This window comes from Syngnathoides biaculeatus, chromosome 3 (genome assembly GCF_019802595.1).
Source record: "Syngnathoides biaculeatus isolate LvHL_M chromosome 3, ASM1980259v1, whole genome shotgun sequence".
Lineage (NCBI taxonomy): Eukaryota > Metazoa > Chordata > Actinopteri > Syngnathiformes > Syngnathidae > Syngnathoides > Syngnathoides biaculeatus.
The window spans coordinates 20,227,334-20,249,148 of NC_084642.1; the positions used below are offsets into that span (position 1 = coordinate 20,227,334).

Below are 21,815 nucleotides of genomic sequence, written 5' to 3' on the forward strand. Positions count from 1 at the left end.
TTGCTACAAGGTGTCATAGTGAGTGTGACTGTTGTCTGTCTCCTTCTGCCCTCCGATTGGCTAGCAACCAGTTCAAGGTGTACCCCGCCTCCTGTCCAATGACAGCTGCGATTGGCTCCAGCACTCCCGCGACCCTCGTGAGGATAAGCCGCTCAGAAAATGGATGGCTGGATGGATATGGTACATTATGCACTGTATTTTGTAAACAGTTGTCTCCCCCTGTTGTTGATTAGTGATAATGCTAGTCCTCGATATACTTGCCTTGGACTGCAAAATTATTTCAGTCATTTGCAAATCTAAATCATTTTCGTAGCCTTTGTAACACATGACAGATGACTGCAAAAACTGTTAAATGACACACACATGAAGAACATCCTCCGAAAATATTTTTATTGCATTTGAAACTCCCATCAGAGACAGAATGATTTGATGAGAAAAACATAACACGCTTGTACAAACCAAGCAAGTCTGGTGGCTTATGGCTTCACTTCCCCCTTTATTATTGTTGTTGTTATTATTACTGTTACTTTTTATTACAGTAGATATTTCCTTGTTGTGATATTAGAAAATGACTTATTGCTACTTTTTCCTGTATATTTTAAGATGAACATCTACTTGCCTTTCACTATCACGTGACAAGAATCACAGCAATGAGAATTTCCTCAGTGTCCATTCATTCATTTGATGGACAAAAATATTGAGACATAATTTTTGACTGATTACTTAATTAATTGGAAATCCCAGTGCACATTTCTGCAAAGGTGGATCTTTTAAATTTTGCGAAAGGGAAGAGTTACTACAGTCCCAATACTTTTGACCATATAGCGCGACCCCTCAATGCAACTGGATAACAGCACATTTGCTTTTAAACACACACACACACATACACACTAGTTTTAATTGCAAAAAAAAAAAAAAAAAAAAAAGAAGACTAAAAGCGCATAGAACAATTTTGGCAAAACAAAGCGAGGTGGGTTGGATAAGTGGGTACCACTTTCGACGTGGGTACCAATGATGATTATTCATTGGTGTCTCAACAAATTATACTGTACTCCGACTTCCTAAACAGATGCTTCATGTAGGTTCGGTTGGGGTTAGGTCAGAGCACGAAAGGGCTACGGTCGGGTAGGGTTAGGGCAGGTTTCGGGCAGGGACGTTTGATACTGCATTCACAGATGTATCAAACAGCTGCAGTGGTTCGTCAATTACTGCCAAGTAGGACTTACTCGTACGTTGCTTTCGGCAGCCTTCACAAGTACCCGAGACTTGGAAACATATATCGGTACTTGGCCATCCCTAGTTTAGGGTCACCAAACCTTTTGCAACCGAGACTTCTTAGATATTTATTAATGTGGGGGGCTATGAGTTTGAAATCGCACTTCTGAAATAATGAATTTCTTCAAATTACCTTTAAATATATGATGATAATAATATAATTGATGACATTCATCTTTGTGAGGACCCTGATCGTGTCTCTCTTTGCAAGAGTTTACATGTCCCATTTTTTGGAACAATCCTGTAGACTACTCGTGCGGTCCTTGAGGGCCACATGAACCCTGCAGACAACATGTTGGTGAGGTTTACATTTAGGGTTACAGTTTGGATGAACATTTTAATCCAACATTGAAGTGTATCAGTAATGGCAACTTTCAGTGAGGGTTAGTTTAGGGTAGTTATAAATTAGACTAGGGTAAAGATACAGGATTAATATTTGTGAGTCCACATTAAAGTATGCTAGTAGCATCCTCTTGCAAAACAGCAAGCTACACTGAAAACTGGTCATTACTGATTCGGAAAGGCTTTGTGATTGTATTATTAACACATAAAAAAGGATATCCCTATTGTAAAGTGGTAGGGAGAAGCATATATTGTCACGGCTACACAGAGTACACAAATAACAACACCACAGTCGGACGCCTCCAAAAACGACATCATTAAGCAGCGGTGTTAGCGTTAGCGCAAACAAGGGTCACAGGACACCACTCGACTTGACGACAGCTAATCCACCGGCACGAAACGGCACCACACAATGAGTTCAGTGCGTACAGTACACACAACATACTGTAGATATTGGCGTTATGAGGACATAAATATTCAGACGTCACACTTTGGGCTCTAAAAGCCTTTACATTGGTACTTTTTCAGCAGCTTTTCGTGTATTTGCTGTATATCTAGTATTTTTATGACACTTCCATGTGCAGCACAAAGACAGTTTTTCCCACCCGGTGGCGTAGGTTTAATTTAGGAAAAAGTAGGAGTCTATTCAAGAGGAGGTTCATTGAAAAGTCCCACGTATTGGACAGTAAAATCTCTAAAGAGACACATGGCTTATTTGCTCAGACGTCATCTGTTATTATGGAAAAGAAACAAAAAAAAAAAACAAGTAAAAAGGTAGGTGGCAACATTTGTTCAAGTCTTAATTAATGTTGCCATTTTTGTGCTTTTCAAATGCTTCTCCCAGCAAAACTAGTCCCCAAATTTTATGTAATTCTACTCCAAACAGGGTACTTTCGTTAGCTAAATTAGCAGCTCAGGTTAGTGTAGTCGGTCCCAGGTAGAACTTGGATTTCCATCCACATTGAACTTCGCTGAGTTTGGTCGGAAAAAAGGAGGGCTTCTTAAAAAAGGACCAAGGGATCTTAAAACTGTTATGTGACTGAGAATGTTGGTACCATCACACTGGGGTTGGAATACCAAAAAGTATTATCTATGTAACCTTGCTTGAGAATCCAAAAATGCTCATAATTATCTCTTTTGTGATTACCTTTTCTGTCGACCAGTCAATTCTCAACTTTGTCTGGGTCAGCCCGCTACTGGGATCGGTACCTCAGTGTCAAGGTACCTAAAAGTGGAAGAGATCACCAAATTTTAACACACCGGGCTTTATTTGAGTAGAAAGCACATGTGTGGTGGGGTGCAAATCCAAGATTTTCCTGCAAGTGCAAGGATCACGTTTTCCAATTTGGAAGACCGGTCTCCACCAAGTTCTGGAGCGGTGAGGGTGGATGTAGCAGAGTCAGAATTTGGCCTGCTCAGACCACATCCAAATCTTGGTGTAAGGGAGACCAGTGGTCTGAAGGGATTTTGGTGAATCTGATTGGGGAGCAGGCAGACTGTTTTGGAGTTTTGTGGACATATTTAAGTCGCCAGCAGTTTTCAGCAGCTCATTTTGTATACTGGCTCACATTGTCTGTTGCCACGCAGACTAAGAACTGTGGCAACGCTCCACTCATGCACGGATCGATTCAATTACTGAATGCATCGTCTTCTCTAACACAAAGATTTCTCCATCGAAACTGCCGTTGTGCCACGTTTAAAGGGAGTGTGAGTAGCCACTTTCATTGGTAGCAAATAAAGTTGACTATAAACACACCCAGTGGTGCAGCGCATGCACAAAATTACCAACACCGGTCTGACCCACTTCTGGCCCACAGATGCTCCGCCCACCACACCGGATTTATGCAGGTCACGAAAATAAGGCCCATCGTGTTGATAATGCAAAAACCTAATTAATGTTCTGTTTACCAATCAGTGCTTGGCTGTGTGTCTGACTACATCCTTTAGGTACTGTAACGCGTTGATATCTCAGTGTCAGGGTAACAAAAAATGTTAGAGATGACTGACTTTTCACACATTTTGTTAAGAATGCAAAAATAGGTGTGCGGGATGATCTCTTTTTTTGGAAGCATGATACTCCAATAAACAAAGTCTAATTTATAATACAACCAGTCAATTTGTCAAAATGTGCATGATTTGAAATGAACTAAAACAAACACCTGCACGACTACTTCCTCCTTCCCAGAAGCTCCACCTTCAACAAATCTTTGCTGCCCGACATCACATGAGGGTGCAGTTCTCCGTCTGCTTCTTGAGGTCCTCCAGGGTGGCCTGGGCTTTGTCCTTCAGCTGGTCCATGTCGACGTTCTGCAGGTTGGAAAGCTGGCCCAGCACGGACTGCTTGTGCGCCTCTTCCTGGTTGTCCTCAGCGATCATCTTGGCCAGCTCGGTGGGTAGGACCACATCATCGCCCGCCTGTTGGATCTGAGTCTCGTCCAGTTCATTCTGATTTGGTAAAAAAAAAAAAAAAAAAAAAAAAAAAATTGTGCGTGTTAGTGGCAGGATATAACTTGGGTTGAAAAAAAACCTCTTCATTAAATTTCCAGTTCAGGGTTTAGCCTGCCTCTCGCCCAGAATCAGCTGAGTTGGGCTCCAGCACGCTTGTGACCCAAGTGAGGACAAATGCTATGGAAAAAGATTGAATGAATGAACCTTTACTTAACCAGGTTGATCCTATGTCAATTAAGAACCTCGTTTTCAAGAGAGACCTGGCCAAGACTGCCAGGAGCAAAAACACAAAGTCACAGATATAAAGTGTGACATTTACGTAAACAACAATAACAAATTAGAATACCTTTGGTAGTCGGTACTTGTCCCGAAAATGACTCCTCACTGTGGCTCGCTCGGCTTTCTTCTGGGCAAAATTGGCCTCTCGTTCTTGCCTGCAACACACCATAACGTTGCTGATATTATGAAATATTGTTGCTGTCTAACTAAAAAGAATATCCATCCATAAATTTTCTTCACCGCTTATCCTCACGAGGGTTGCGAGAAGTGCTGGAGCCTATCCCAGCTGTCAACGGGCAGGAGGCGGAGTACACCCTGAACTGGTTGCCAGCCAATCGTAGGGCACATGGAGACAAACAGCCGCACTCACAATCACACCTAGGGGCAATTTTAGAGTGTCCAATTAATGTTGGTTGGTTTTGGGATGTGGGAGGAAACTGGAGTGCCCGGAGGAAACCCACGCTGGCACAGGGAGAACATGCAAACTTCACACAGGCGGGTCTGGGATCGAACCCAGGTCCTCAGAACTGTAAGGCCAACGCTTTCCAGCTGAACCACCGTGCCGCCTGAAAAGAATATTTCCCTAAATTTTGTGAGATTTTTCTTTTTAAAAATTAAATTAATATGATTATTTTTTCATTTTACTTCAGTGGTGTTGTTAAACATCTGCATGTTGGTTAATGGGCTAAGTTAGCCAGATTGCTACATGAACCAAATGTCTAAAGAAGCTCATGATAACCAAACCAAAACGTATTATTAGTCTAGCCCATCTGGATGTTCTTCTACAGGGTAAATTGGGAGTTTTAAAATACCAATATTTCTTAGGTAAGAAATGTTTTAAATAGTTTGGGAAATGTGGGGGTGTCAATAAAGGCGAATAAAGGAAATAAACATCAAACACGAAATAGACACAAGTGAAAATTCCATGCAAATACATTTATACTCTGCCAGCACAAGCTTGTACAGCAGAGAGCGCTACTCACCTAAAGTCGATCCTCGGTGTGAGCTTCACGCCCCAGTTGGGTCTCACTTGTGCCTCATCACAATTGCTTTATTTGCTGAGAGGCCCGTGACACGACAAGTCAACAAAGCTGACATAACGTCGGCCAGATGTGGCGCGTGAGCTCCCAAACACATTACGAACACCGCCCACACACAATCACACGTGGCAGCGGCAGGGGGATCTTGCGCCGCTAGCCTGTGAGGATCACATCCTCTGAAGGCGATGCACTCGATGTGTCAGAGCAAGGTCGTACACCCCCACGCTGAGATGTGCTGTCACGTTGGGCCCGAGCGGGCAAAAACGTTGGAGCCGTCTTCTCAAGGACATCACATGAGAGCGGCCGGGATTGCGGCCTCTCGGGCTCCCTGACATTGATGACTTGTTGTCCTCCCAGGATCGCTAAACATGCTTTGCTTACGCTCATGTTTAGTACCTTGGGCTAAGAAGTCACTCCACTTAAAGGTCACGTGATGGTCCTCACCAGTGGAGGTCTGCACAGGGTCTCCAATACGTGTTTGGGAAAGATCTGAGACGGCTTCGAAGTACCTGTTTTCACGAGGGTTTGCCAGGGACGTGCACACATAGATCGCAAGTGGTGCCAAAGCACCTGGCCTTTTGCCATGTGTGGAAAAAGTGCCTTCTTTGCGGCAGCCCTTTTTGTTTTCATTCATTCCACAATATCCATCCGTCAATCCATTTTCTGACCCGCTTATCTCCACAAGAGTCACTGGTGTGCTGGAGCCTATCGCAGCCATCTTCTGGCAGGAGGTGGGGTACACCCTGGACGCAGGACACACATAGACGAACAACCCTTCGGACTCAAATTCACACCTATGTGCAATTTATAGTCGTGATTTAATCTACCATGCATGTTTTGGAGATCTGGGAGGAAATCGGAGTGCACACATTTGAATCCCGGTCCTCAGAACGGTAAGGCAGGCTCTCTAACCTTCCTCCACCGTGCTGCCCATTCCACAATATTGAGGCATATTTGAGGCACTTTCATTGATGGAACGTCTGTGATGGCCACCGTGCATTTAACAAGAGTTCGAGTTTCATTCTTAACACGGCCACATCCCCATCTCCAAGAGGGTGCGTCCACCCTTTCACTTTTCCTTTCATCTCGTCTCGTCGCATTAGAGGTCGCCACCGCTTGTCATCCATTTCCATGTAAGACGATCGGCTGCATCCTCCTCCGGAACACCAACTGCCCTCATGTCTTCCCTCACAACACCCTTCAACCTTTTTGGTCTTCCTCTCACTTGCCTGGCAACTCCCATCCTCATCACCCTTCTGCATGTACACGTCCAAATCATTGAAGTCTACTCTCGCTAACTTTTGTCTCCAAAACATTCATGCAAAACCTTCTGATGAGCTCAGTCCTAATCCTATCCAACCTGCTCAAGGTAGCTGTTGGTGAGAGCACACTCTTCACTCAAGGAGAAGCTCCACAGGTATGTCATCAGGACCAACTGCATTTCCATTTTTCATCCTCTTTGGTGCATTTCTAACTCCCCCCTACTAATCGTTGCTACTTCAATACTTGCCTTTTCTACTCTTCCTTCTCTCGAATTTGGCTCATTCATCAACTCCTCAAAGTATTATTTCCACCTATCCAGCACACTACTAGCATCATCCACCCATCCATCAATTTTCTGAGCCGCTTATCCTCACGAGGGTCAAAGTGGTGCTGGCGCCTATCTAAGGTGTCATTGGGCAGGAGGCGGGGTGCACCTTAAACCGGTTCGCCAGGCCATCGCAAGGCACATGGAGACACACAACAGTCGCACTCAGAATCAGAATCACACCTAGGGGCAATTTAGAATGTCCAATTAAGGCATGTTTTTTAGGGAGGATGTGGGAGTGCCCAGAGTGCCCGGAGAAAACTCACACAGGCATGGGGAGAACATGCAATCTCCATATAGGTGGGCCAGGATTTGAACCCGGTCCTCAGAACTGTGAGGCCAACACTCCAACCAGTTGCTCCAGCGTGCCTCCCTTTAAAATAACCCCTACTCCATTACTCTTTGGTAAAATAATTTAAACCCTGCCCCGAAACCTCTATCCTTACTGGCTTGTCACTTGCTCTCCTGGACAAACCATAATATCAACCTTTTTAGAGTCATAATCCAAACATTCAAAATCCCCACATTCAGTTCTCATTTATTATTGTATGTTTATGGGATGTGGGAGGAAACCGGAGTGCCCGGAAAAACCCACACAGGCATGGGGAGAACATGCAAACTCCACACAGGTGGATCTGGATTTGAACCCCAGTCCTAAAAGTGTTGTTTTTAAATGGGGATTTTATAAATGGGGGGGGGAATCCAAAGCTACTTGGCCATATGTGAAAAAGCCATGGGTTTGTTTTTTACTCTGAAAGTAAGAGATGAGCCTTCATGGGGTTTTTTTTTTTCCTTGGGAGGGGGGCGGTCAACTGTCATTTCTGCCTTGTAACTCTATTGTGGATGCCACATTTTTACCCAGACTCTTCCTTATTGTTGAGTCATTAACATTGAGTTTAACTGAGGCAAGGAAGGCCTGTAGTTCTTTAGATCTCGCGAGTTCCTTTGTGGCCTCCTGGATGAGTTGTCGTGTGCTCTTGGATTAATTTTTGTGGTTTGCCGCTCCTGTGAAGGTTCCCTTACTGTTCCATGATTTCTCCATTTGTGGTTAATAGCGCTCATGGTAGAGCAGTGGGTGACTGGTTAGCATATGTGCCTCACAGTTCTAAGGACCAGTGTTTAAATCCTTGGCCCCGCCTGTGTGGAGTTTCTTCAGGTACTCCAGTTTCCTCCCACATCCCCAAAATATGCACGTTAGGTTAATCGAAGACCCCAAATTACCCTTATGTGTGAATGCTTGTTTGCTTTATGTGGTCTACAATTGGGTGATGACCTGTTCAAGGTGTACCCCGCCTCTCCCTTGGAGATAGTTGGGATAGGCTCCAGCACACCTGCGACCCTGGTGAGGATAAGCGGTATGGAAAATGGATAGATGTCTCTCACTGTGGTTTGCTGGAGTCTTAAAGCTTTAGCAATAGCTTTGTAAGCCAGACAGTAACTTTTTCACACCAGACCGGGTGGTTTTGATTTCCTTTTCCTTAATGAATAAAATCGACATTTTGTTTACTTGGTTGAACTTTGTCTATTTACATTGTTCGATGATCTTCAACATTAAAGGTGAAAACTGATAAGAAAAAAATAGACTTTTTACAGCACTGTATGCAACCAGTCCTCTTTTTTTGCGTAATCATTTTGTCCGCATTTTCTAAATGTCATATGCGTACCTTTTTCCCCTTCATTTTTCGAGGACTTTAAGGTGACCTAACTTGTCCCTGAGTGTTGCTCAACAGTGCAACACTGCAACATGACACAGGCTGTGGCGACCAATCAATAACCACACAAATCCATTTCCCAGACGACCTTGCGCTTGGTGTCCTACTGCATGCCTACGTGTACATCGTATTATAACACGTATCCATAAAAGTCACTTGTTCATGCAAACAACATTAGTTGCTCCCCTCAGTCACTTTGTACAGTTTTCATCTATTTTTCTTTCCAGTGTATTACTAATTTTACATTTTTTTTCCACTTTTGTCTAAACATTTGAACTTTTTTTTGACACCTCATCTTTTTTTTTTTGTAAACCATGTCTTTCACATTTTTGAGGGGATTGTTGACAATGTTCTTAAAGTTGGGGCAAGTTTTATATTTCTATAACCACTTGACACATTTTTAAACAATATTAAAAAAGATTTTTTCACTGTTTAAAAATTATTGTATGACACGTTTTCGTAACATTTTTGTTACACATTTTTTTTACTACCTTTGCTCATTTGAACAATTATCTATACATTTTGGCAGTTTTCACAGCTTGTCACGATTTTAAATCATTTTGACAATTTTTTCTGTACCGGTTCCTCATTTTTTATTGGCTACTTCTTCTTCTGATAACTTTGGCTCTCACTTTCTGACAATTCTCACTTAGTTTGGGAACTCTTCAGATTGTCTTGAACCATTTTAATTTTTTACTCTTTTTTGAGTGGTGGTGGCATTTTTTTGAGGGGGGGGGGGCACTAATTTCTGTCCCCTTTATGTCTCACATTTGTGACGTAGAATAATGTATTTGTTATCACCAAGCAGAAAACTCAATTTCTCAGATGACCTTGCCCTCGTTGTCCTACTGCGTGTCACCACACCGCAGTACTGTACTGTAGTTCTACACGAGTACATCATTTCCCAAAAAGGCCACTTTATTAGTTATGACCCAACCCAATGAAGCAGCCATCTTCTCCGTTTAACACTCACTTTCTTTCTTTAGACTGGTATCCGTGCACTCGCGCATATTGCCCGTGTGCACGAATCCTTGTCAGCATGGAAGCGCGAGGATGCGAGACACCGAAACGGAAGGATTTGTGTCCAAATGCGTTTTGAAATGAGTCCATCGGAACCATCCTTCCTGGCATTTTTCTTCCGTGCGTAAAAAGGCGCGCGTGCGTCTCCGGTTCGTCTTTTTACGCACGCAAAGGCGATCTTACACATTCATTCATTCATTCATTTCCCCTCCCGTCCACGAAGTGAAACCACCCGTGCATGCAAGCCCCGAACCTGACGTCTTTTTGTCGACCCGACTTACTTCTCCTCCTCTAACTGTTGCTGGTACTGCTCGAACTCCTCCTGGGTCATCCCCTGCGCCGCCGCTTCCGTCTTCTCCCCCTCGGGTTTCTCCTCCGTCAGGCCGCCCGTCAAGTTCTTCAGCTGCCCCCCCACCACGTGCTTCACCATAAAAGCCATCTCGAAGTACCTTTTTTTTTTTTTGGGAAGGCGGAGAAGTTGGGCTAAAAAAATGAGGATGGCAGATTATATGGAATCCAGCCTAGAAAATGCGCGGAGGGGTGGGGGGGGGAAATCTCAACGTTCGAGGGAAAAGATGGAAAATGAGCAGAAATGATTCCCCGCTGAACGGCGCGTGCACGAGCGGGAGAAGCGATCAGATTGGAGGAGGAGGAGGAGGAGGAGGAGGGGGAAAGGGGGAGGGGGGGATGCTGACGCTCCGCGCAGTTATGAGTCAACAAGTTTGGCGTGGCTCTCTACTCTACCGATCGCGTCACGTGCGCGCAAGATGCAAGAAGCAAGATGGAAGATGGAAAATGCAGGATGGAGGATGGAAGATGCAGGATGCAGGCCGACGGACGGTGGGAGCGTCTCACCACCACCGACTCGCTGGACAACGTTTTGGGTCAGCAGACTGAAATACAAACATTCGACTGTGCTCTCGAGGGTAGAAGCCCTTCAATTGGAACATTTCCTTTGGGACAGAGTATCAATATGGTTTTCCCATATGTACAGCGCATATTTATATATCGCTATTCCATTTTGGTTCCTTTTTGAGGACTTTTTTTTATAATGGGAATTTTTGTTTTTGAAGCCATTTTTTTAGCCATTTTTGACATTTTGATTCAGATTTCATACAAATTTTCTCAAACTTCAATTTTTTGAGACCTTGAAGAAAATGTTACAAAGTTGAGAAAAACTTTAAAAAAGGAAAAAGTAGGGGTAAAAATACTCGTGTATTTCAAATTTTAGACATTTTAACTTTTGTTCCTAGAATATTTTACTCTTACCTTTAGACCAATTTTAATATTTTCCCACTGCCATTTTCATTCTTTTTAAAGGTCCTCTGCCATCATTAAAAAAAAAAAAATCATCTTTGAAGTCTTTTAAGTTTGAAATGCCCAGGATGACCTTTTTCAAGATATTTTTTTTTAAACACCTGGGAGTTAATCCTTCCAGATTTCTCACAAATACTCCTTACGCAAGATAGCTTTGCCCTGATCGGAAATGCTGTCATCAATGTAAATATGGAAAACATCTCTTCTCTGATTGGTCCCTGATGATATCTTGGTGTCTTTGTTACTTGGTAAACTATAAATTTAGTCACCTTTTTGTTATAAAACACAATATATGCACATTTTATGTAGTATTTGTATGGCTTGACGGTAGGAGTCACTTGCTTCGAACTTGGAAATGTTGCATTGGCGTTGAGCTGAGTTGCTTGAACGTGACAACCACGAAGTAGGCGGGCACTTGAATAATTAATAACTACGTCACAAACACACGGAAGTCTGATTCGCTCATTTTGAAAGTCCTATGGCATCGTTTTAATGGCCTTTTGCACTCAGTCGACAAACCATGGACATAAAAAAATTGGTCTTTACGACAGACTCATTTTGATCTTGGTCACAGGTGTCAAACGGAAGGCCCGAACACCATTAAATAATCTAACTCCCTCCCGCCCACCAAAAAATAAAAAATAAAATAAAAGAACCAACACAGAAATATAGACATGAACATTCTGGATGTGCGATGACCATGTTTGGCACAAAAATATAAGCTACATTTCCGGAAGGCTTTCATGTTCCATCCAAAAAGTTTGACGAGCCGTCGTCAATGTGAGCGCGTTGATCCTTGCAGTGGCGGCAGCGACGGCGACAGCGTGAGACTGCATCTGGCCTACTTTCCTTCGCCCGACACGCAACGTGTCTGCTGTGTTCTTTTAGTGTCAAAGGCTTAGCTGCCGCTAGGTACCTGGAGGTCTCGGAAAAGACGGAAATCTTTCGGATACCATCGTCGCACTATGAATACAAATGTCTGACATGGAAAACAATCATCAGAGCAAGACGACAAATGTTTGACATCAAATACCATCACAACCCTCACTATACGCTGTACATCAAATAACATCATTGAAGGGCTAAAAATATCTTGCATCAAATAGCATTGTCACAGAATCAAATCAAGTACGACAAAACGTATAACATGATAATCATCACAGAAGGACTAGCAATCTCTCACAGCCATTATTCTTACATCAAATGCCATCACCACAGAATTACTAAAAATCTCCTACATCAAATATCATTAGAAAACACTAGAAAGAGCATCAACCCTCATGAAAACGTTTCTCGATTATCATCATCAACGTCATATAAGTCATGAGAAAATGTGTAAAAGTGTCTTTTACATCGAGTACCATCGTGCCAGGATGTCTTGCGAGGGATGCCTCCCCCCCCCAGAAGTGAATCATGCTTATGAACGTAGAGCTGAAGTCTTAGTGAGTACAAAAGTTTGACATTATTGGCTCGACGAGGTCTCCAGCAGCAGCAGCTGTGTTTGTCAAAAAGGCACGGCGATGGCGGATGGCGGCTCCCGGACGAGCACGGAAACAACATTACTCCCAGAATCTAAAAATAGATGCGTGTCAAGGCCCCCGCAGCCTCCTGCTCGCTTTAGTCGTCTTTTTACTGCCTGTTTCTCCCCTTTGACTGACGTCTGCGTGCGAGCTGATCGTCAGCGTGAGATGCCAATGGGCGGCGGAACAACGAGACTCGCAGCGGCTCATGGCGTCAAAGACGGCAATCGGACGTCAACGTAAGACGTCCAAAAATGTCGTGCACCAAATCCCATTATCAGATGTCTTGCTTCAAAACAAGAATCTTCGCATCATGACGTGTGACTTGAAATCAAATATCGTCATCGAAGGGCTTTACACCAAGTGAAATCATCCAAAATGTTATGAGTAATCACTCGATTACAGTACTTACTGATAACCCAACAGAGTACCGACACCACTTGTACTTTTATTCCAACAATTCTAGCTCAGACAGGGACATAGATATGTGAACAAATACTGTACCTTTTTCTTTCTTTTCGACACACATGACGACTCAGTGTTTCAAACTGCCACAGTGTAGCCCTAACTACTCTCGATAAGGAGTTAATGTCATTTTTTTTTTTTTACTTAGGTATTGGTGACTGATATCGGCAGCCTTCACAAGTACCCGATACCTTAAAGGAGGACTTTGTCAAAAATTCATATGTGCAATAAACTCTCCAATCTGATGTGTGTGTTTCTTTCGGCTTGGGGTCGCCACAGCGTGTCATCTCAGATGAACGCACATATGTTTGGCACAATTTTTACACCGGATGACCTTCCTGACGCAACCCTTCTCAGGGAGTGGAGGCCCCAGTGGGATATGAACCCACAACCCCTGGTTATTATTACATATATTTTGGAAATTAATTGAAAAAAAAATGGAAATCCACGCATTATCTGGATATGTGCCAGCTTTCATAGACAGACCCGGAAGAAACATCCTTGACCCCGCCCCTGACGTCGCCGGTGCTTAACATTACAGACCATTTGTTGTGCACCCAACTGCAACAAAACTGAGAAAACGCACCCAAACTTGTCCTTCGTTAACCTCCCGTGGGGTCAAACTGTCAGGATAAAGCTGTGGCTGTCACAGTTGAGGCTCTTTTGTCAGCCAGGGATATTTGCACGCATCTAACCATTACAACATACTTTATAAGGCGGCACGGTGGAGCAGCTCTAAAGCGTTGGCCTCACAGTTATGAGGACCCGGGTTCAATCCTGGACCTGCCTATGTGGAGTTTCCATGTTCTCCCCATGCCTGCGTGGGTGGACCCTGCCTCCAGCCCGTTGACAGCTAGGATAGAGCTCATGCACATGACGTCACAGTTTGCACGGCGCCATATTGCCGGTCAAATCTAGCTGCTCTGCAGTGAGGGAGCCACTGAACCGGAGCAAATTTTTAAAATTGCCCGAGACCTGTTGTGCTGTTGGTTCTCACAAGAGACAACACAGTTCTTCAAAAGATATCATTCTATAGAATACGAGCTCAGAAGACGAGAAAATATCGACGGGTTGCCGGTCAAACAATGCTGCTCGGGAGTCAGCTGAACCGGAGCACATTTTTCCCTTTGCCCGAGACCGATTGTTGGTTGTCACAATAGACGAGACAGTTCTTCAAAGAGATCATTCTCTGGAATACCAGCTAAAAAGACGAGAAAAGATCAATAGATTTTGGCAATTAAACCGGATGGATGGTGCCCAACGAAATACACACACCTGTCTAGTGATCATTTCATTTCAGGTAGAAATTATTATTCTGAATCTCAAATTATCAAGAAGTATTTATCATGCCAAATCGACTCATTTCAGAACAATGCATATTTAAAAAAAAAAAACAAAAAAGGTCTGTCACAGAGAAGTTCCACGTATGGAGGCAAAAAAATTTTCAGTCATAGTTAATGAATGCTAGTTTGTGTAAAACCAGGAGTCATTTATTTAAATATTGGTATTTGTATTGAAAAACACTATATGTGAGAATTATTCCTGATTGACAACTGATCCAGCAACAAAGTATTTGTATACGTCTGGACTTTTAGAAGCTTTTGAACTTTTCTGTGTAAATCTCGACGACTTACTCACCAGATACAGTACATGTGTGGATCCAGTTTTCCGAGACAAGCGGAAGCGAATTAACAGTCCAATTTTGACTTCGGCATTAAATATGGATCCTCAATGCCATGTGTCTCTCATTTTTCCACGTACCGTCGTTTATTATCACCTTCTAAATGTTTAACGGTATCAGACAAAACTCTGGGTGTCGTGCTATAAGATGTATTTTCATTTCTTCTTCTAACGGAATTAACTTGCAACAATGCTTTGTTTGATCGGCAATATGACAACATAAACAAAAATCACATGATTTTATGATGTACGTGCACGAACTCTATAGACTTCAGCACTCCCGTGACCCTCTTACAGATAAATGGATAAGAAAATGGATGGATGTGTCATCACTTTAGGGAAGTCCCTTTTTTTTTTTTTTTGCATTTTATATTCCAGATATAAATAAATTATTAGATATGCCATACTCAGAAAATAAGATCAAATTTTTTTTTTAATAAACTTTGGACATAGCCCAAAGCATTCAGATAGCATTCACATAGGATTCCAAGACCGTTAAAATGTGTACTTACCGATTTTCCACTGGATGTAGAAATGATCCTTAAATCAAACTGTCATGGATCATAAGTAAATTCATATAGACCACGTCTTCGTCCAAACAAACAACTTCGTATCTATCTGAGGAAGTTATGCAGACATGTTGATCGTGATCCAAGTTCATTCCGATGAGCTCCATTTTTTGTTCGACCTTTTCAAACTCACGACAGCACTGGCATTCCGCCCCAGTTGGCATTAGGTTACAAAGAGAACACGAACACCAGCCTTTCGAAACGAGCCAGTATGGAAGATCTCCAAGGTCCATTTTTTGTCATTGTTGTGCTCTCTGTCAGCGCCACGCCCCCTCTCCAACACGTCACGTTCCACCTGTGTGTATTGTGGCTCAAACCCACAGGCTTGAACATTCTACATTATGCCGTTTTTTTTTCTGGTTTGTTTGTAATTATTTTTCACAAAAATTGGCCAGAAAATGCCAGACAGCGGACGTTCTCTGTTCGGTGATACAATGGGGGGTCAGAACAGAAAGCACTGCAGGTGTGGCAAACACTGATTGGCTGTCAGTTTTCCAGCCGGGCTCATTGGAAGGTCTGAGCGAGAGAGGAATTTCGATAATACTTTTCCAATTTAGAGATGTTTCTCGGTGAAATCTGTGGATAACTCTCACATTAAAAGAAACACTGAAGCGTCAACTACTAACTTTTAATGTGTGCATATATATATATATATATATATATATACACACACACACACCACACACACACACACACACACTGGTCATTTTGTATACAAATGATGGGTTGGGAATAATGGGGGTGGTTTTACACAAATCCTGTTTAGTGGATCATTTTGCATGAGCTCCTTGTATCAGGAATGTGTGTGGGTTTGTCTACATCGTCGTCATCATCATCATCATCATCGTCACTCCGGAGTGCAGGGCCTTTGTTTCTCCAGACAAGGGATTAGACGCACAAAACATCTTCCTTGATCCCATTAGAGCACAACGCTCCACAACTGCATCACAGGGCCCCTTTCTGGAGTGGCGAGGCAAGATCGGATCAATTCGACGCACAACACCTCTCAGGCAACCCGAAACATGTTAATATCCGTCCTTATGCAAAAGGAGAACACAGAAAGTTGCTTCTAGTGTACATATTTGTCTTGTCAAAGTTCTGAGTAGGGCAGATTGTAATTGCCATACTTAAAGGGGAAATCCAGAGCTTTGCATGAACAGTGTATCCAATAGGTCATGTAATATGTACCCTATTTTGACAATATGATGTTAAATCCTCTCTCATTGAATAGTGTTTTGAGAAGATTTTTATCGACAATTAAGAATTTTCAGGGGCTCTGCCATTTTCGCAAGTCACATGATCTACCTGCGCCGATTTGACGTGTACTGTGCCGCAACAAAGGCTCCTTTACATGGTACACCATTTATGCCCTGTGCCGATTTCTCGGATTTATCCCCATCTGATGAAGAAATAGCAGTATCGGTTGATTTGGGAAGGCGGAGGAATAGTTCCATACAGATTTGAACCTGTGGCTGTGAATGTTGACTATTCGGATAGTTCTTCGGGCGAAATGACGCAGAGTCTGACTACTTGGTGGCATTAGGCATTCGGAGGCGATACATTAGCATCGATGCTCACACAAAAGATGTCCTGGAGGCATGTGGGGCGGTGGAGTTGGCGCCATTTTGTCCTTGCAGCCCACGCCGTGTGGCCAGTTGTCAGGGCAGCGCGACCCCTGGGCCTGATCCTGCCCTCGATTGATTGGGTGGGGTCCTGAGCCTCCTTGGTGCCGGTGCAGCAAATTTCAAAATGCTTCTGTTAGTCTTTGTGCATGTAAAACAGTTTCAATTCACTTGCATGTGTCTGTAGGCACACACCCCTGGGACTCTTTCACTGAGTGTGGGGCCACTCATTGCGACAAAAAACTTCTGAATACATGAATTTCTTGACCATCCCCTCACTTATACTTCACTAACTTACCATCCTTGTCCTGCCCTATCCTCACTGGGTGTAGCACTCCAACCCCTGCCAACATCCATATTTCAAGTTTCCTTGTTTTAGATGTGTAATGATTTACTTTTTCATCCAGTTTAGAACTTGCACCTTGTCTCATGTCTTTGCTCCTCTCCCCTTCTACAAACTTTGTTCTGTTCAATTGATCCATTCTAAACATCAATTACAATATTAAAAAACCACAGAGGAAAGTTAAAAACTCCGCTGTGACACAATATAAAATGTCACGAACCAACGGTGTATGGGCGGACCCAAATGCAGGACTCCAAGACGAGGGCATGATGTTGAGTGGGTTTTATTATAAACAAAAGTTGTGCACGACAACACTGTCCAAGAAAGAAGGATCCAAAACACAAGAAACAATGTCCGATAACTATGAGTCAACTAAAGAGCATAACCAATAGCGTGACTGGGGTATAATGGCGCAGTGGCGGAGTAACCCTGGATGCGGGAAAGCATACTCAACGAACTGGCAAAAACCAGTGCCAAAACCCCAACTTAAATACATTGTCTAATCACATTGCCTCATGTGACACTCCTGTGACCGGCGACAGGTGTCGGAGATGAAACCACAGGAGCAGTGGCCAGGCCACGCCCCTCTTGGCTGTTGTCCAGCCTTACTCATGACAATAAAAATCTTTTGGCATAAAAGGGATGCAGAGACTCCACTCTGTTTGACCAAAAAGTCAAACAGGACACATCCAAAAAACAAAAACAACTACAACAAAACTCTAGGTGTCCACTGAAATTAGAGTTAAAAGAGTGAATTAAAGTAGCTGAGCTACAGTTCTCAAAATAACATCAAAAGAACTGATTTCCTTCTAACAAATAAGTGCACCATTGAGATGCTTTTAAAGTTGTTCACTTTTCAAATGGGTCTTGTTTAAAATGGTGGAGGCTAATTGTCAGGATTTGGTCAAAGGAGATTCATTCGCCCCAAAACTACTGAAGGAAAACTTTGTCAAATGCTCATCTGAACTGCGAAGCGAATTTCAAAAGGTGCATGCACCGCCGGGCCACAACTACAATGAATGATCTGCGGTTTCCGTGGTAACGACTCTCCATGGAACAAGTGTGCTATCGAGGTGGATTTGAAGCGCTCCAATTTTCACGTGGTCCGCTTTAACCCTCGAAGAGAAGAAGACACAGATTTTCAACTCCAGCATTTTCTGAAGGCAATCAGGTTGCCGAAGCACCTTTTTATTTTCTTTGTGAGGACTCGGGGGGAATCAAAAGCAAAAAAAAAAAAAAAAAAAAGTCAGACGTGTTGTTCTGACTTCTATTATGCAGCACTTTTAAACGTGCGAAATGAATCTTCTAGTTTTTGGAATAAGTGTGAAAGACCAATCAGTGGTTTGTCAAGTGTAAAAAAAAAAGCAGCAGGATGCAGCTGCCTCTCAACATCCACCATGAATGTGATGACACCAATCAGGCTCGTATTGATAGCAGGAGGAGTCCGAAAGCATCGTTATAAAAATGTTAGGCTGCCTCCTCGTTTGTCATCTGACTGTAATCACTGCCAACGCTTCAGGAAGTACACCTGCCAGGAAAAAGACGACAACATCTCCTGTGACTAACTTCATGCTCACTTTTAAAGTCGTTATTGGAATACAGAGGGAAAATTACAACAACAAATATACACTTTTTGGAACAATCACGCATTTTTGGGGATGCAAAAAAAAATTGTGCGGTTAAGGTCAACGTCTGGATTTGAGTAACTTAAAAAAAATTATGAATACCAGTATATTCAAATTGAATGCCTTTGTCCATGCAGTATAAAAAAATGGACAAATCAAGATAAATAAATGTACATTAAATTCTCCAATAAAGAAAAAGTAAAAAAATCTATAAATCTGAATACATTAAAAATCCAATTAAACTGCACAATGAAAAATTAACTAAACAACATGAAATCAAATATACAAATAAAGCATACATTGATAAATATAACAAATACATAAAAAGGAAATAAATGTAGCTAAATCCTGTCAAAAATAATAGCAAAATTTTAAAATTAAACCTATTATAAAATAGTGCCTCAAAACTGTTTGATTAAAAACACACTGTATATAAAATAAATGGAAATAGAATAAATAGAAATATAGAAATAAATAAATATTTGATGACACAGAAGGACTGAAACAAGTGACTTGAGTTTGATTCCATTTTAAAGATTCCAGTAAATTCCAAAAATTGGAATTAAATACCTTTCACAAAGTACATGTCTTGAGATAATTGTAGAGAGCATGCGCACCTACTGAGAACTGTGCAGTAGTGAACGGAGAAGATATTGCAGAAAACATTTTGCAATATTTCGTTTTTTGGGGGGGCATGGCGGAAACAGACGAGAATTTTCTTTTCACTTGACAGGGACTAAACTACTTTTCAGAAATGATTAATGTTACTGATAGGGAAATTGTTAAACCTCTTACATACTACTACTAATCATTATTACTGTACTATAAAGTGATTATTATTGTTAGGTGAACTTGGTGTGATTAACAAATCGTGCCAGCAATAAGTAACGCACTGGAAGGAAGACACGGATATATGTACGCTTTCAAATGAGTACATGCACATACACGTACAAAGTGTATCCTTTACCCACAATCCTTCACTGTGTGAAAAGCTACTCTTATGTTAGCATGCTAACAAGCTAGGCTGTGCAGGCTTTAAAGAGCGACAGCTAAATCACCATCTTGCTTCCTTTCATACCTTCTGCTCGTCAACTTTCTTCCCCTCATCCCTCCATCTTCCCTGCTTTCATCCCTCTTTCCACCTTTTCTTTCCATGCCTTCTTCCTTCCACTCCCTCCATCTTCCCTCCACCCATTCCACCTCTTTCTCTCATCCATCACTCTCTCCATTATCCTTCAATTTCTCCATCTGTCCCTTCATTTTTGCTCCCTATACTCATGCTTCACCAGCTTGTCCTCTTTTCATTTCACCGATCATCCTTTTATCCTCCTTACCACATCATCCCCACTTCCTTCCCACATCCCACATCCTTTTATCCACATTCTCTTTTTCATCACCACCATCCTGCCACTTCGCCATCTTCCCTCCATCTTCCACATCCTCACTCTATTCCTCTGTTGCATCCAATCTCTACTTCTACACTCATCTCTACAGCCCTCATCCAACCTAATCCCGCTACCCCCCCACCTCTTCTATCCCTTCATCTTTCTTCCCTTCCTCCGTGTAGCGTGTGGTGTGCGTCCTGAGGGCTGTTTTGGAGCAAACATGGCGTTACAAAGGTTCCATGCTGGCTGAGCTTCTACGGAATTAGCTGAGCAGAAAATTCCCCCCCCCCCTTTTTTTTTTTACAGCAACATTCAAACAACCTGCCAGTCTGAGCGAGGGGACGATGGGGGGTGCAATAATGATATGAGGCTGTGCAAGCGATGAGTAAACATAACTGTCCCTTATTGTTATTTTTGATACATTGCTCGCATTGGATTACATGTAAATCCCACTAGTCGCTTGGTCGCCCTGGGGCAAAACACAAGGCCATGGTTAGGGAGGCTAACATCAGCTAGCCATTAGCATCGTTGCAAATGAGCACCTCGTTGAAGAAGAACCCTCAAGTGTGAAAGTTAAAAATCCATTTGAATTTATAAAGTGCTTCCCATGCAATAGAATGCGAGTCAAAGTGCTCGACGTAGTTGCAAGCAATCCGCTCCTGACCTGGATTTTAATTGCGAGGTGTTCCACAGCAGCAGCTTCCCATCATCTCCTAACCTTCTGTTCCTGACCCAGTCAAGCAAGGCCGACCTCCTGTGTGTTAACACGGCGCTCGGCAGACTCATTAGACGCCGTAATCACTTGAAATTCACTTCATATTCTCCCAACACATCTTGTCATCTGTTTTTCCTGCCGGGAGGTGCGCCTGCAACCCAAAAGCTCCATCTGGGTCTACTTCAGCGTGCACACACACACACACACACACACCACACACACACACACACACACACACACACACACACACACCACACACACACACACACACACACACACAACACACACACACACACACACACACAGGCAAACACCTCCATCACTTTGGGCGCATCTCGACAACATGCGCAGTGTTGCATAACTCTGACCTCCACGCCAGTAAACACCACGCACTCCTTTGATGCGGCCTCGCCGGGCGAATGCCGCGCCAGTCGCCTTGCACGACCCGCACGCCGTCGTGCCGCCTCAGGACAAGGCCAGAGGGCAACCAAGGGCTTAGGATTTCAAATTCGCATTTGAACCCAAGGGTATAAATAACATTTTACAACAATTTGGTTTGTTAGAGTCACTGACAAGGGTTGACGATGCAAATTAAACTTTGAAGCCTGGTTTAGGGACTTAAGATGTCGGGGCTCGAATTAGTTTTTGAATTTAGGGTTTCAAATTAGCGATTCTAGACAGTTAGAAGTTCACATTCGAGTTGAAAGCTCAGGTTAGGGTTTCAATCTTGTATCAATGCTTGAAATGAGTGTGTTCTGCATCTGTGCGAGCTTCCATTGTGTAAATAATGCTCAGCGTGCCAGAAAAAGCCACAGACTTCGTGTCGTCTGGACACATCCGAGCACCGAGCGAAAACATGAGCGCGCGTGT

The 21,815-nt window shown here is 42.9% G+C and overlaps 1 protein-coding gene across 5 annotated transcripts; it reads right to left on the bottom strand.

Moving 5' to 3' along the window:
* Window positions 1-384: 384 nt before the first annotated feature.
* cplx3b (complexin 3b) lies at window positions 385-15,705 on the bottom strand. Of its 5 annotated transcripts, XM_061815172.1 has the most exons (5): window positions 15,389-15,705; window positions 15,199-15,300; window positions 9,986-10,153; window positions 4,412-4,499; window positions 385-4,062 (listed from the first exon to the last, which is right to left on the bottom strand). In XM_061815172.1, the coding sequence occupies exons 3-5, from the start codon at window positions 10,141-10,143 to the stop codon at window positions 3,838-3,840; spliced, it is 471 nt and encodes a 156-aa protein (XP_061671156.1). In that variant the 5' UTR covers window positions 10,144-10,153; window positions 15,199-15,300; window positions 15,389-15,705; the 3' UTR covers window positions 385-3,837. The 5 variants fall into 5 exon arrangements, 1 of the variants encoding a protein (XP_061671156.1); XR_009794305.1 differs by lacking the exon at window positions 9,986-10,153 and having other exon boundaries at window positions 4,022-4,062; window positions 15,199-15,705; XR_009794307.1 differs by lacking the exons at window positions 385-4,062; window positions 9,986-10,153 and adding an exon at window positions 4,197-4,242 and having other exon boundaries at window positions 15,199-15,705.
* Between the last annotated feature and the right edge of the window lie 6,110 nt (window positions 15,706-21,815).